We start from the raw sequence: 13,369 nt of genomic DNA, 5'->3' as shown, positions 1-13,369 counted from the left end.
TAAATTAATCCTGACAATCTGTAACTTTTTAAAACAATTTTTCTTACCTATCAATATCTTCAAAGGGCAAACGTTAAAAACACATTAATGGTTATTTCTGAAGGTTATGAGGTTTATATACTTTGTTAATTTTCTTTTCATGTGTCACACCTTATTCACAAAAATTGCCCGATTCTTAAACAGAGAAGTACTTTAAGTTTATGAATGTGTTATGAGCATGATGTAATTTATTAAAGTTAACAAAAGTAACAAACAATTCATTTTTATGCATACAACTATTCTCGTTCTTTATTGATCAGCTAACCATTTTAATGATTAAGAAAAAATGTCGCTGGTTTTTAAGTGTGGGTAACCACTAACAAAATGACAACTATTAAATTTATGCAAACTGTCATACGTTTAAACTGTAGAAAACAATCAAAGTCAATGTTCGACCACGTCATAAGCAAGAAAAACACTTTACGTTGTGTACTTTCTAGGAAAACTTCTTGGATCATTTTGCATCGTAAGTAATACTTTTATTTAGATGCATTTTTGAATTCATAATATATTTACACATGAGTGCTTGCGTGAAATTATTATTATTATTATTATTATTATTATTATTATTATTATTATGTTCCCAATAATACTTTGTTTTATGTCAGGAACATTGCCGTTGTTATTAACCTTTCAGTTTTTGCCAAGATGTTGGCATTTTTGATGTACCTTCTTTTTTACCACTCCTTTTGATTGGAGTTTATCAGTTTAGTAATTTCGTTATTTCCTTTTACTCTGTATTATGATAAGATGTGTTACAGATTCTCTTACATGGATTTCATTCTTTTTATTACCGCTATAATCATGATTCCCTTGGTTACTCTTTGGCATGTATGGTGTTGTCTTTCATATGTATTTTTAACTATATCAACAAAATAAAACCATCAGAATCAAGGAAAAAATTCAAGTTTTTCAAATTTATCTTGACAGAGTTACATTGTCTAGGGCATACAACTCTGTCAAAAAACTCATATTTATAATATATTTATACAATATAATATACTATTGATCAGTTTCTGATACAGAAATCAAACAATAGGCATACAATTCTGTCAAGAGTAATCAAAGTAACAAAGGTTATACCGGTAATCAAAGAGTAATCAAGGGAACCAAGGTTATACCGGTAATCAAGGAGTAATCAAGGGAACCAAGGTTTTACCGGTAATCAAAGAGTAATCAAGGGAACCAAGGTTATAGCGGTAATCAAAAGAATGTAATATAGGTACAAAGACCAGACGTAGAAAACAGACATACACAACAAAGAACATGAAGCAACTTAAATCATACATACAAAGTAACAAGCTCGGACACCACTAAAAACTGGGAGCATGGACCAGGTGCACCAGTAGGGTAAACAACTCATATTTCTAATATACTATGGATCAGTTTCTGATACAGACATAAAACAATGTTTATGAAATAAAGGAAGCACTCTCGGATGAAATTATAATGTCAGATAGTTTGGTTTTAAAATTGCATGTTTCTGGTTTTTTCCATTTTGCCATTTGACACTTAAAACCGAGCAGTTAAATCATGTTAAATCCAATTGTAATTTCACTATTGTAGATTTTGGAGCACCGGTTATCAACAAAATATTATGTGGACAGAAAAACAAAATCTCCCGAATTTAAACTAAATAAACATTTGTAGTAATATGACTTCCAAAAGAATTGTAGACACGAGATTTGGACTACACAGCTGTTTTTTGTTTGTCTTTGACTTCTGTTGAAAATCCCATTGAATATTTTACATAACAAAAATCCTGTCAGAACACAGATCTTCCTTTTTGACAAGATCTTACATTCTTCTCTCACTTGAAGCAATCAAAACGAGAACAATGACTCTTAAGAAGTATCAAATTCATGCATCATTTATAGCTTTCTTATCTCAAGTGCAACCCAAAGAATCACCGATACCATCGATCATGTCTACAGTTCTTTTCACAAAAATCGGAAGATAAGTCTTTAGTAATGACGTTACCATATTGTGTCCTATTATAAAGTAATAACTTACGACTAATTTTACAATAACGATTTTTTTGTAGTTGTAAGTCTTATATTAATTGGAACTATAATGTCATTAACTTAAATATTGGTAGGTGACAATAATCTGATATTTGTACTTTCAATTTAAATCTGACGGCTTGAGTATTATTTGACGAGGACTTAAATAATTGTCTATATATTAATTTGCATCTCCAATAAAGCTGACAAAAACATATAAGTTCACCTTTAGAATAACCTGTACTTTATAAATGTGGTAGGCCACAAAACCAAAACATAAACAATGTTATTTAGGCAATCTTTCACTTCAATGTACTATTCTTAAACTGTGTAATTTTATGTATAATTACACGGAAATGACATTTATCTTACGTCGTTGGTTTTCTAGAAAAACCCTTAGAGTTAGTTTTAACCGGAAGCAAAGTGTCCATTGAGCTGGAACGTAAAACCCACATATTATTTTTTTCATATTTAAAAAAAAGTATCTAAAAGGGACTGGTCTCAAATTGGATAATAACACACATAATGTAAAAGTTAAATAAACAAAACATTTAAGGAGGTAGACCTAGATTAAGGGACAACTCTTGGAATCAGTGAAATGTTTGTATTATATTCAATTTCACCAAAGCCTATCAAGCGTTTCTTTGGAACAGAAGGAAATCAGTCCCTGTCCAAGTTACTGGACCAATATATAGAACAAATATTTCCAAACAGATGAAAGACTTTTGAACGTTCTTCATGATACAGTTACAAAAACAGAACGTCTCAATAAGATTTTGGACCAGATAGGGACGGATAATAAAAAGAAATAAAAATGATTTGGAACTTCAGTTATGCCGAAAGGTTATTACTCGGTTTGTATTTTCCACATTCATTGAGCGTTTGTCTGTGCATGCGTATTGTGTTATGACGACGGCCATCATTCGGTGAGCAAGTTTGCATCAAAGAAGTCATTAGTTTAGATATTTAGATATTGTTATTCTAACCGCGGGAAAATGCTTCTAGACGCCAGCGCACGTCATTTCTATTGACAGTTCACCCTCATTAGGGTACTAAAAATATCCTTTTTGTTTCTTTTTTTACGTCTTCAGATGTTTGATTGTGTAAGTAATGAAACCCATTATTTATTCCCGGCGAATGCCATGACTAATCTGAAAAGTAACATTCTCAATTTTCGTTTTATCCTTTTCAGAATAGTTTTAAAGTTTGACCGTCGTTTTCTTGTCTGGTTTACCGAAACAATTTTTTAAAGAATTTGAAATTGTTTATAATGTATTGGTTTTCTTTATACTATTATAGATGAAATTGCGTAAATTGTATAACTGGAAGAAGTGGCGTTTTACTTCGGTTATTTAGTATAATATCAATAATTCATCAGCTATTCAGCGGAAATATTTTCAAGTGATTTTTACAAGAAATCTTGCTAATATGAATAACTCATTTGTGCTGTAGATAAACCAATCAAAAAAGGAATATGAAAGATATTGTATACATAGCCGTTCTCTTCTTTACGTTGTTTCACGTTGGTAAGTATTATTTACTACTCCCTCCACATCAATCTGTATGTGTATCTGTCTGTAACACCCGAGAAGCGCAAAACCTCGAAAATTTCTGCATCAAATTGCATGATATTTTTTATATAGTTAAATGTGGGACAGTATATATAATTGTTCATATAAGGGAATATATGATCCACATAATTTTGAGTTTTATCCCTTTGAACTTTGAAACAGGGGAGTCATAAATCTTTGAAGGCAAATAAAACTTTGATTTACAATATATACCCACGATTCGGTGTGTACCTATAGACTCATTTGTGTTTACTGTCAGATAGTCGATGAGCATGCGTAGATCGTGCTCAATAGACACTTCCGCCAGGAAATTTCTTTTGATCTACTCCAACCCTACCTCGCGAAAGTGTATATTGAGCTACTTACCACAAAACGGTCTAATGACTTTTCCTTTTATTCAAACAAAAATGTTGCATTCGGTTCTGTTCTGTTATGTTCCAAAAGTACTGTAAAGGAGGTATGTTCAAGGCCTTCAATTTTCCCAATAGTTTGAAATTAAATTTACCACTGTCATATTTATTCCTTAAATATTACAACAGGTCGTATACAAAATCGTTGGTGTTTAAGCCAAAATAATATGACGCTGATTTGATCTTGTGAGTTTTATGTTATATGAGAGTGCAACCTAACCCAGAATATACCAGAAATCTAACCGAGAATATAACAGAAACCTGTTGAATCAATACATACAATACAAAGTCATTGATATTAGTTTTTCTTTATCTTGGGTAAATCGACTTTGTGTCTGAACCAAAAGTAAAAAATCTACAGTCAAAAAATGTTTCAGTTTCGACTCTTACATAAATGATACGCACTTGGACCTATTTATGAAACGAAAACATACACAATATTAATTTGAATAAAAAAAATAATGATTAATATTATGCCATGATTTTCGCAAGCCTTCATTTAATCTCTTTCTTCATCCTCCAGTTCAAGTGTGAACAAATACATCAATGTTTTTTTTTCTCTTTTTGATGTAATTACTAATTCCGCAATACAATGTTACAGCTAACTCCTTGTGCAGTCACCCTTGTTCAAGGGTTAATCGTGGAACGTTCACAGATGGAACTAGAAACTTTGTATTTGGTTGTACAAATACATCAGTACTTCAAGTGTATGAGGGTAACAGATTCATAGAGGATAGAGAATGTTATGCTAGATCAGGACCGTTTCTGGTTTTTAGGTAATTAATTTGGACATAACATGTTTTAAGGTATGCTTGGACTTTTTGTTATTCTGGCAAATAAACATTAGTTTTGATTCCATTGTTCCTATGCTATGTTAGCAGAATGAAAGCTGTCAAAATAAACCCTTTTAGGACTTTAAATAACATTCTTTTTTTGGCTTAGACAGGAGTTTTCCTTATCAAGGTTCAAAAAGCTATAAAGCTATTTTACAAATGTCTGATTCAGACAGGTTTTCAGATTATTCAGGGTTTGGTTTAGACAGATTTCACAAGATACATCATATAAGATTTAAGTTCAATTTTTGAGTTCTTACTCACGTGAAGTTATTTCTTATTGTTCGATTATTCACGTCCTTAAATTCGTTAAGATAACTGCGAAATGTGACATTGTCTGATAGGATAACTGCGACATGTGACATTGTCTGTAACGGCTTTACGGCAATAAGCTTTGACGCATTAAAGTTTAATATCATCTTAACTTCAAAGACAAAAAATTATAAACATGTATAAACACTACAACAGTCTAAAATTAATCAAACTTGAAAGATGTATGATTGAGACAGGTTCTACTACATAATGTCTCCTCGAATTTTTCAGGGTCGGAAGCCGATACCAATGTTTTAAGGATACAGTCGTCGATCCAAACACCAATATTGTAATGATTTATTTTGCACCAACACGTACGTGATACCAATATATACCAGTATACACACCTGACCTTAAAACCGGGTAGAAACTTATGATTAGTGATTCATGCATTTATCAAATCCAAAGATTTCTTTTTAGAAGTCATTCAGTAGGCCTAAAAACTGTATTGACAATAAAAGGGCAAAATAAATTTGGTTTAGTTCTACTTCAGAACAAAATAGCAGATACATTCATTACCTTGATATATGATGAATCGCGCCATAGAACCATACTTAAATGGTAGGAGCGTCATATATATATGACCCCATTCCCATATACAATTTCCCCTTTCTCAGTTGCAACACCTGCTTTTCTTTGAATTAACTTATTTTCGTGAACAATTTCATTTTACTAATTTCCAAATTAGATAATAACACGTAAAACGGAACGCCATGAAATGTCCCTTCCCTTTTCATACATTTTCATCAGATTCTGAGAAAATATTGCAGTGAATTAAAGTTGTTGATATTACCATGATTATGAAACGCCAAAATAAGTATCCAAAAAATATATATAAAACAATATTTTCAGTAATCTGTTAAACTTTTGAGTGATCAAATGTAATGTATTTTCAAAACTATATTATAAAAAAAGAACATTGCTATAGTCTTTGAAAGAATCCCATTTAACAAAATGTCATCCACCAATATTGGACGTTTATTTCTACTTTTTCTTCTCCACTAAGGATGCATTATGTATATTCACCTAAAATATAATTTGTTACTCGAACTGTTCGTTTAAGGAGGCAGGCCTACGGTAAAGGACACAACTCTTACAAATCATTGAAACGTTTGTATTCAGGCTTCTTATATCAATCTCATGTAAGCATCAAAGTAACTTGGATTTATTTCACTCTGTTGCAAATGGAAGCTTGAAAGGGTTTGGTGAAATTGAATATGATACAAACATATTACTGATTTCAAGAACTTATCTCTGACTTGATTAACAAAAAGATTCAAAATTTCAAGCTTTCAATTTATAACAAATTAATAGTTTTCCTGTATTTTCCTTTATTTCTACCCTACCGTTGCATCTGGTCCATGTTCCCAGTGTTTAGTGGAGTCCGAGTTGCTCATTTGCTTTTGTTACTTTGTATGTATGATTTTAGCTGCTTTATGTTCTTTGTTGTGTCGTCTGTTTTCCATGTCTGGTATATTTGTCCCTGGATTACATTCTTTTGATTACCGCTATAACCTTGGTTCCCTTGATTTACTCTTTCTCTTTGTGGTAAGTTTAAACCTCATACATGTACTGATATATATATATCTCTCAACACGAGAGTTCCATATTTTAACAGTGTTAAATTTTCTGTTGTTTTCTAGAAACCTTTTCGACCAACCCTTCTATCTGTGACGTATGTGCAGGTGAATATACATTCGCTTTATTTGTTCGTAAGTATGTTAATATATGTATTGTCCACAAATAATTATAGTTACTATGCATACCATTTAAATACGCTACTTCCAGTGGATAGTTGACTTGATAGATAATGTTTTATGGGTCTTATTGTAATTTATATAGGCCACGCCCACAGCTTAGTTGATTACTGATACTGATCACTTTGTATCCTTACTTTCTACATGTATGCACTTCTTATAATAAAATGACATGAAATAAGAGTAACGCATCAAGTGTTAATGTAAGAAATGAATATTTAATTTTTCGTGTTTAATCGGCAGATAGAAGTGCTGACCAGTCGCACATTTAAGAAATACAGTCAAGGCTTTAACACACCAATATAATATAACAAAAGAAACATTAAATTTTTAATTGTAATTTCCCATTTGTGTTATATTTATAATTGTTATCAAATTAATCTTGTAATTGACATTCACATTACTTGGATATCATGCCAATAAAATGCATTTTAGAAGAAAGAAAAGACATTTCATGAAAATATCAATTAATGCAATTTATCTTACATCCTTAAATGTAAGTGTTTGTAAGATTCAGGCAAAACGGAAACATCAGAAACATGCATGTCAAAACCCCACTGATCTAACAATAAAATACCACTTAAGGATGCTTTTTCTAATTGAAAAGACCATTATTTCATCATTGAGTTTGTTCAGAAATTTCTCAATAAACTTTTACAGAAATGAGGTTTTTGACAGCGTTATCTGTTTTTGCAATGTTAATTTTCAGTGCATTTCATTGAAATTGTAACTCAGTTGGTCACATGATATGGAAAACCTTGTCTGTTTTCCTTGATTCTGATGGTGCAAATAGTCAAATTGCTCTATCAAAATGATGTTTTTATACCATGTTTTATCTACTGCCTGATTCTTACAGAGACTGACAACATTTATAATTTTGCTTTATTAGCTGTACGTACACATGTTCACAACGACTAAGCACGATTGACGGAAATTCCGCCGATTCCTTTTAAAACACGAAATTAAATACTTTTCCTCCCCGTTCCAAGCCAGATACATATATCTTCAATAATTTTTAATAATGTACCTATATTGTTTTTATCCTGTTATATTAACAGATTTCTGCTAGTGTGCGTTTTTTAAAATACAATTTCTAAAATGCAATTTCCCTGAGGAGCCCCGGTCGTTAAACCGGAAGAAAAAATAATACGCATGGCGTATGACTCGGTAAACGATTTCAAATAGATTGCATGCCCATGCACAAGAGGATGAGATACTGGCCATTCATAATTTTGTTTTAATAAAAAAACACTATCAAGACCTTTTCTTTTTCAAATGAAAGCTTGATAGGCTTTAATGAAATTGCTATATGTGCTGTTTAAATAAGTTTGAGTTATACACGTTAAAAATGCCGAAATGACACATTGCTTAACCTCATAGATATTCCTAACTAAGAAATCATTACAATGCGATTTATTTGTAAAGTATCAGAACTAGTATATGTACAATGTAACAGCCCATCTCCCTCACTCATTAAAGGTTTTATGCAACTTTTTAAAAACCAATTCGAAATGACAAACAAAAATACACGCAACACGTTTGTGTTCTAATATGTTATTTTTATTTGATTTCAGCAAGAGGAAACGATCGTAAGTTTTACCCTTTCATAAAATATAAAGTAATTGATGCATTTCAAGAACTCACTAATTTTCTTTATGATTTAAAAATTGATACAGACCACCTAAACATAGTTGTTTTTTTTAATTTTGTTTGTTTGTTTGTTTGTATGTTTGTATGTTTTTTTTGTTTTTGTTTTTGTTTTTGTTTTGGTTATTGCAATTTTGAAATGCATTTATATTTATTGTGCATGAAATTATGCAAATTTCTAAAGTTATCAATTTGGTGGTAGGAGAATTTAAGATATACCGATATTACTCATGAGTCCGGACAGTAGCTGTGGAAGGGGATTGGTGACCTCTGTTTGCATTATTTTTTAATCAGGATCTTCCAATGAAATAAAACAAAACGCAGAAAAAATATTTTAACAAACAATGTCTCAATGTGAAGTTTGCATTAGGTGAGTGATTTGGGAATTTCCGCATTCAATGTTTTGCAATATGGCCAGTTAAATGACTGAGAAAAACAAAAAAATGACAAAACAGTTTTTGCACACACCTTTAGTGACGTTAAGAATTTATGTAAATGCAAATGATGGATTTCAAACTGTCCTTGTACCATCCTTAGCGGATAACAACATGAATACTAATGATGTTCGTTAAAGGTTATTGCGCACATGGTTTTAACAAGTTCCCTGACCACATTTTATCATTAAATTATAAACATCACAAACATCAACATGTATGTTATATAATTTTTCAATTATCATTCATCATTTTCTCAGGACCAACAGGAACAAGGAAAGTCTGTTGGGACTGTAGTTCATTAATTATCCTATATAATCATTTCGATACAGACAATTTATAGTTTTATTGTGTAAAAGAAAACATTTGAGGTGAACAGGTGCATTCTCTTTTTAATTGTGAAATTACACTGTTATTGTTTTTTTCAAGTTATTACAGTCCCTGAACCGATCTGTGCAACTATTTGACGGATCGATGACCGATGACTGATTGAACGCTGACTGATCGATAACCGATGACCGATCTGATTGCAATTTTGTTATGTAAAATGACGGATGATCGGTTCATGTAAATTTAAGATGTTCCATTGGAACGAATCCAATAAACAACTATATTGAATTTGCCTTAAATTTAAGATATTAAATCCATATATTTTATTTTGTTAAAAATAATACGAATTTAAAATGAAAATAATTAAATGATGTTATAATCTATTGCAAAATGTAAATATTGTAAATAATTCACTAACGAAAGAACGGAATCCTTAAAATGCATTGATCGTTCTGTGTTCACGTGATACGATCACTGGTTTGATGAATTATTATTATTATTATTATTATTATTACAAAGTTTTTATATAACGATTATTTAACACCATTAAATATTACAATTACCGCTTTACGAATTACACACTCACGCATACATGCACGCGTTTACCCACTCACCGCTATCACACAACATGTACGCGTACACACACACACAGACAATCACATACACACTATCACACATACACCACACAAACACGCACAAAAACACACACACATACACACTGTATATAATTTTAAAATAGGCTTATGTATAAACAATAATAATAATCAATACGAGTACAAGATATATCAATATAAAATATGTAAATGAATAAGTAAAGTTTCATTAAATTAAATTGAGTAGAAAGTTAAATGTTTCATTGAACTAATTTTAAAATAATAAAAATTGAAATAAAAATTAAAATTTTAGACAGTATACTAGTTGTATAAAGGTATTTTATATGAAATTAAAAGCAAGGGGATCGGTAGACTTTTCCATAACGTTGCGGCAACCTTGTCGAAACGTCTTTCGTCGTATGTCTTGGTTCGAACACGTGGTGGTTTGATGAATCGGTTTGACGGATCGATGACTGATCGGAAACTGATCGGTGATCAATGACCGATCGCAATTTCAGTTGTGGGGATTGGTTCAGGTACTGTAAGAACCCATTGCTTTGTAGTATTCAAAAGAAGACTTTGTAATTATAATGCAAATTATGTAATATGTGATACACCTTAAAAAGGCTACGCATTTTTATTTTTTGTTATAAAGTTTTTGTTATGGGTCTGTATAATTAAATGTATGATTTTTCATTCCAATCGGACTGTTCTTAGAAGAATAATTCACATCAAATATTCTACAGTTTCTATTGTATTTTGGTGTCATTTACCAAAACAAGGGTATGTCCTGTTTACCTCAACATTTAAAAATATGTAGGATCTTCAACCATAAATCACATATTGAACGATTCTTAGCTGGAGTGCTAGTTAATTACACAGTAATGTAAGAAGCGTTTGTGTCCAGAACCGTTTTTGCCGCTTCGTTTTTTACCCATTTCTTAAATGCAAAACATGCTCCTGTTAATTTAAAGACCTAAACGTAGAATTTATTCCGTATCGTCGGTAAAGATTAAACAACCGGTTTTAAACTACCAATTTACTTTGAATTGCATATATTAAGTCAGGCAGGAACACAGTGCTTATTTTCGTTTTCGAAATTATTCGTAGCCTTGAATGCCATACTTGATATATCACTACGACTTTTATTACACATACCATTATCATCTAAAAATGACAATAATTTGAAATTTGAGAAAGACATGGTAAATACAGTCCCGTATACCACTAAAATATATCACAAATATTGACCTCTACCTTTCGATGCCTATATCAGCATTGGTTGAGACAATCTATTGTTACATCATGCAATTTAACAATGTTACCACTAAAGTCTAAGGCAATAAATCTAATACACGTTCTAATAAAATCAAAGCAATATTACTGCTGTACGTGTTTAAGTAAATCGATTGAAAAATTCTTCCTTTCTAAATAAATCAATTATTAAAATTCCAAAAACACCCATTTTTACAAAATAATAACATGATCATATTAAACTAGAAAAAGGATTTATTCCCTAGATTGCATCTGATAGCAAAACCGTGTCTCGATTAAGACACGCTGCTGTTATCATTAACATACCTCTACACAAGAAAACAAAGTATATTTTGCAACCAAGAAAACTATTCGTTCAAAGATAATAGTTCATTGTAAAATTCGTCAAAGTTTCCTAAAATTGCTGACTCAACAAGAAAGACACAATTCCAGTCATTAAGCTTGACATTTTAATCTGTTTCCGGTATACCGTGAAATCAAAAATTTTTGTGCTCATTAATTAAAAAATATAACATGTAAAAAGGCACACATACAAACAAACAAAACACCCCCCTGAAAAAAAGCAATAAGACAAAAACACCCCCACCAAAAAAAAAAAAACAACGAAAAAAAACAACAAAAAACAACAAAACAAAAAAAAAACAAAAAAAAAACAAAAAAAACAAAAAACAAAAAAAAGTAATGTGACTTGTTTAAAAACTAATCACATGACATTTTATTTTGCCGCAAAAATTGGGTCCAATAAACAAATTAACATTTACAGTGCTAAACCAAACAATACAAGTCCAATACTGGCTGGGAATTTTTCTTACTGTACAAATATCATTATACATGTATTTTTTTTTCAAACTATTCATTTATGTATTCGTGTACATCTATATATTTACAGAATATTTAGGAGATAGACATAGGGTAAGGGACACAACTCTTACAAATCATTGCAATGTTTGTCTTTAGCATTTTGCATCAATCTAATTTAAGCATCAAAGTAACATGGATTGATTTCATTTTGAAATCAACGAGTAAGTCATTAAAAAGATTTGATGACATCACATTCATTACAAAATTTATCTATAAGATGAAGGACGAAATTTTTAATCCAATTAGAAATCGTGTTACTTCTGAAATTGAATCATTCTACACGAACCTGAACAAAATCTACCAAATCTATCCTGGAAATCAGGAAAAATGTCATTAAGTTCTTCACCCTGTAAGAATCAGGCAAAATATGTACAAGGTGTGGCACATGAAGGAAAAAAAACACAGAGAATTTTTTGCATTAACCAAGTATTTATACCCTATAACCTCCAGAAATAACCGTCAATGTGTTTGTAAAATTTGCCTTGTATAGATATTGATAGGTCATTTGATTGAAATGCACTACAGAAAAATGGCGGGAAACTTTTCAATTCAACTTTTTTCTTATCTGAGCAGTCAAAAAATATCTACGTCATCAATCCTTCAGAAGAAATTTAAATAGTTTTTCAGTTGTTTTCTATATGTATTGAATATATTTGAGGCAAACAAGACCTAATTTACAAAAATGATGTGCCAACCATTGCCTGATTCTTACACAAAATGATACTTAAAAGTCAAACGATGGAGTTTTGACGAAGGCAACAACGAGAAAGTTAGAAATGTAATACAATGTTAAGTAAACTTCCGGGGAAGTATCTTTATGTAAAGTATAGGCAAGGAAAAAAATAAAAACCGTACACATCACAGGTAGCATATAAAAAATAGAAAATAGCATCCCAGTTAAAGAATTAGTTTAAAGATGTATCCTGATGAAGGGAATGACAGAATTATCGAACTGATCAAATCTTCTACAAAAATATTCAAACGCAATAGTTAAAAGATTTTCAAAGGAGAAATCCGTATAAGAAATGACGATACCAGGGTAAAACCCGAAAACTTGGAATCAACTGCAATGGTCTTGATTAGCCTAAATCATTTTCGATAGGTTAAACAAGTTTTATATATAGCGCCAAATTACCCGCTTTCATTACAATTCATTTACGCTATATTTCATCACAAACGGGCAGTACATGAATTGGAAAACTCCACGCAGCGGCAGACGTTTGTTTTGTCTCCCATTAACTGTTGCAGACTGGCCTTTCGAAATTTTCAGGCTTTATTCAATTCAAACGCCGTTTGACAATTTG

At 31.2% G+C, this 13,369-nt stretch overlaps 1 protein-coding gene across 3 annotated transcripts in view; it reads left to right on the top strand.

Annotated features, from left to right (window-relative positions):
* The first annotated feature begins 267 nt into the window (after positions 1-267).
* LOC148600630 (uncharacterized) overlaps positions 268-13,369 on the top strand; it is a 31,632-nt gene continuing 18,530 nt past the window's right edge. The window contains exons 1-7 of one of the 3 annotated variants that reach the window (XM_088557730.1): positions 271-505; positions 3,495-3,568; positions 4,625-4,799; positions 5,400-5,482; positions 6,812-6,880; positions 8,500-8,514; positions 9,436-10,631. In XM_088557730.1, coding sequence (XP_088413856.1) covers positions 3,517-3,568; positions 4,625-4,799; positions 5,400-5,482; positions 6,812-6,880; positions 8,500-8,514; positions 9,436-9,473 — 432 coding nt within the window. In that variant the 5' untranslated portion in view covers positions 271-505; positions 3,495-3,516 and the 3' untranslated portion in view covers positions 9,474-10,631. Of the gene's footprint in view, positions 506-3,494; positions 3,569-4,624; positions 4,800-5,399; positions 5,483-6,811; positions 6,881-8,499; positions 8,515-9,435; positions 10,632-13,369 lie in introns of those variants that run through there. The other 2 variants (XM_088557728.1, XM_088557729.1) reach the window with 2 other exon arrangements.

This window comes from Perna viridis, chromosome 13 (assembly GCF_037379345.1).
Source record: "Perna viridis isolate PV_CMFRI_1.1 ecotype Kerala chromosome 13, ASM3737934v1, whole genome shotgun sequence".
Lineage (NCBI taxonomy): Eukaryota > Metazoa > Mollusca > Bivalvia > Mytilida > Mytilidae > Perna > Perna viridis.
Note: the sequence above shows the minus strand (reverse complement) of the source record. Positions and strands in the feature narration are given on the sequence as shown.